This window comes from Episyrphus balteatus, chromosome 4 (genome assembly GCF_945859705.1).
Source record: "Episyrphus balteatus chromosome 4, idEpiBalt1.1, whole genome shotgun sequence".
NCBI lineage: Eukaryota > Metazoa > Arthropoda > Insecta > Diptera > Syrphidae > Episyrphus > Episyrphus balteatus.
This window is the reverse complement of record NC_079137.1, coordinates 40,902,472-40,905,823: the sequence shown is the minus strand read 5'-3', so window position 1 is coordinate 40,905,823 and position 3,352 is coordinate 40,902,472. Positions and strand designations below refer to the sequence as shown.

Here is a 3,352-nt window from a genome sequence, read left to right as displayed (position 1 = left end):
TTCCGTTCGTTGTAGAAAAGATTGTTTTAACTTGTTTTGTAGAAAAACTCATTCTCTATTTTTTTTTAATTAAAAAACTTTTTGTTTTGTAATGTTTCCGTATAAAAAGTTTTCAAAGAAAAAATGTAGGTAAAATTTTCGGAGATAGTCGTCAATATTACATTTTTTTCTCGATTAAGGTTCATCTTACCGAAAAAATCTTATCATAATTTTTGTACAAATCTAAATTTACATTTATATTATGTTTTTTTTTTTGCACGCCCAAAACTGTTTAAGTTATAACGAGAAAAAATTCACGACCACCCCGAAAATTTTACATTTTTGTGTCACTTCTAATACGAAAACAATACAACAAAAAATTATTTAAAACAAAAATTAGACAATTAATTTTTAATTTTGTCTGTACTGAGGTAATTTATTCAAAAATTATCTTTAAGGTGTAATAGCACCGTGTAGACACGAAACCGAGTGTCATTTTCATCAGTATATAAAACAAAGAAGAAACTTTATTTTCTTTTAAGTTTTTTCTTAGCTCGATTTGGTGTATCAAACTCCAAACTTAATTTTTTCATTCAATTTTAAAACAAAATTAAAAAACAAAATTATTTTCAAATGCGATTCGTTTGCCTGAGGTTAAGAAGACTTTTAATTCAAAAGTTACCACTGTTTATTACATAAAAAAAGATTTTATTTTTTATTGTAACTTTTAAAATTACTTTAGGCTAGGGGAAAAAATATATACATAGTTGCTTTTAGGCAAATTATTCAATGGAAGCAAACGAATCACATTCCGTTTTTGTTCGATTCAACTATCACATTTTCCACCTATCAAAATTGTTGTGCCAAAAATTTTGGCATGACCCCCCCCCCAAGAAGTAAACCTGTATACGCCCCTGAATTCGGCACGGGTAAATACCGATACCTTTTCCGGAGAAAAAGACCATCTAAAATTAAGCTGATTTCTGTATCTATGGTTTTTTTTGCCAAAAAGACTTCCGTCTTAAATCAAGGGGATATCCACTTAATTTAAGATGAAAATCTCCATATAATTTTAATCGGAAGTCATTAAAAAAAAAAAAAAAACATTGCAGAAATTCAATTAATTTTAAATGGTCTTTTACTATGTGCAGAATTGTAAGAAATCATTTTTTAAAATTCATTTCCATTAAAAATTAAAAACAAAAATATTTATTGCAAATAAAAAAAAAAATTGCATTAAAAATAATATTTTTTACAAAAAATGGCATTAAAAAAATATTTTTTACAACTGAAAATATTTGCATTAGAAAAATGTTTTTATTGAACATAATTTTTTTCTGCAAATTCAAATATTTTGCATTAAAAAAAAATTTATTGCAAATAAAAAATTTTCTACATTGAATTTTTTGAAAATGTTTGCGTTAAATATTTCTTTTTAATAATCGTCGGACTTCTTACCAAATTATATTGTTACGAAAAAGAAGAATTCTGTTTCTAAAAACAATTATAATCAAACAAATCTTGATTTCTGGACAGCAACCACGTTGTTTAGAAATGTCACCATGACAAGTTGTCAAATGAATTTAATGTAAGAAAGAGATGTAAAGACAGAGACGACTAGCGTTCAAAGGGGAAATTGTGTGTGGAGAGTTTCGAAACAAATAAAAGGAGGCTGCGACAGGGATGACTTTCTTCTTGATCTTCAACCTCTTTTAAGGCAGACAGCGTAAGAAAATCATCTCATCTAACCAACAAAATTAACCTCTCGGGAACCAGAAATTCTTTGCAATAAAATTATCATCTTTCGAGATTATTTTCTTTTTATGATTTTTTTGTCAGACACATCTTTAAGGTTCTGCTCCTCTAGCCACTAATTCCACTTTATTTTTTCTTGGCAACGTCGAGATTTTGTAACACTGGTGTCAGGTGTGGGGTCATATTGATCAGAGCTAAGGATAGTTCTTACCAAAATGGACGCAGAACAATTGAAAGCACAGTTTGACTCTATAATCCAACTTATGAAAGATAACACCCTTAAAGAGCGCTCTTTTTGGGATGGCAAGTTGTCAGAATGGAAAGAGGAACTGAACCGGCGACAAGAAGCAACAGATGAACGAGTCGTTGCATTGGAAAAAACGTTCAGTAGAACATTTGATCCAACGGAAGTGCAACATTCGTCACCCCATTCCGAAGATGGAGCAGCTGGTGCAGCAGTCACGCAACAGCTACCAGCAAATCAAGTAGACGGGGGTAGACAAAAACAGAAGGAGCTACCAGAGCCTCGTATGGTTTTCCAACCAAGCGAAGTTTTCGAAACACCCCATCGGACTGTGGATGAAATTGCGAATCAACCAAAACGAACCAAAGCAAGTCAGCTTTATGGTGGCTCTCAGCCACGCTTCTTGAATTTTAGTGTCTTGCAACCATTTGATGGCCAAAACTCTTGGGTTGATTATGAGCGGCAGTTCTGCATAACAGCTACTTTCTACGGTTGGGACGAGGAGGAAAAAGCATACGCATTAGCAATGCAGCTGCGAGGTGAAGCCCTGACAGTACTAAGCGCACTCCCAAGCGGAAAACCAGTTAGTTTCGAAGCGCTTACCAAACTCTTACGGCAACGTTTTAGTCTCGATACTCATACAAGTTTTTCTCTCCTCCGAAACCGTGTGCAAAAACCAAAAGAAACACTAGCCGAGTTTGCCGTCCAGCTGCAACGTCTCTCCGTAGCTGCATTCCCAGGTTGTGCCGAAAAAGTGGTAGGGGAAATTGTATTGAGCCAATTCGTTGATGGAATTCGTGACGAACAGGTCCAGAATTTCGTCGCTATTGGACGTCCTCAAAGTTTGCAGGATGCTCTAGGAATTGCTCTGGATGTCACTACTCGCCTCGAGCGCCGTGGTCACAAACATGTTTTTATGACAATCCCCGATCAGAGTAAGAGAGACGACCAGAAACAAACAGCTAACGAAAACCCTAAAGATATCCGATTTTCTTATACGTATTCGGAAAACTAGATACCACTGGCAATGTAGAGCGGAAGCCAGTGGTGAAAGAAATCACCGCTCCCTCATTAAATAATTCATCTTTTGTTTCTCCCACAGAATCCCCACTAGAAACCGTGACCACGGAAGAAAATAAATCCAGCTTTGTTGGCGTCGTCGGCGAGGCCAGCATCAATTTATTCGCTTATATCGAAGGCAAAAAATGCTGCATGATCATTGACTCAGGTGCAAACATATCAGTAATTTCTGAAAACTATTTGCCTGAGAATGCAAAAATTGGTGGCTCTCCTCTTCGTATATCAGGTATATCCGGAGGTATGATCGTTTCAAAAGGCACAGTTGAACTGAAATTTGTAATTAACCACCAAGAG

The 3,352-nt window shown here is 35.0% G+C and overlaps 1 protein-coding gene across 1 annotated transcript; it reads left to right on the top strand.

The window, feature by feature from the left end:
• Nucleotides 1–1,790: 1,790 nt before the first annotated feature.
• On the top strand, nucleotides 1,791–3,007 carry LOC129919045 (uncharacterized). Its single transcript, XM_055999852.1, has one exon. The coding sequence runs from the start codon at nucleotides 1,950–1,952 to the stop codon at nucleotides 2,991–2,993; it is 1,044 nt and encodes a 347-aa protein (XP_055855827.1). The 5' UTR covers nucleotides 1,791–1,949; the 3' UTR covers nucleotides 2,994–3,007.
• Nucleotides 3,008–3,352: the final 345 nt, after the last annotated feature.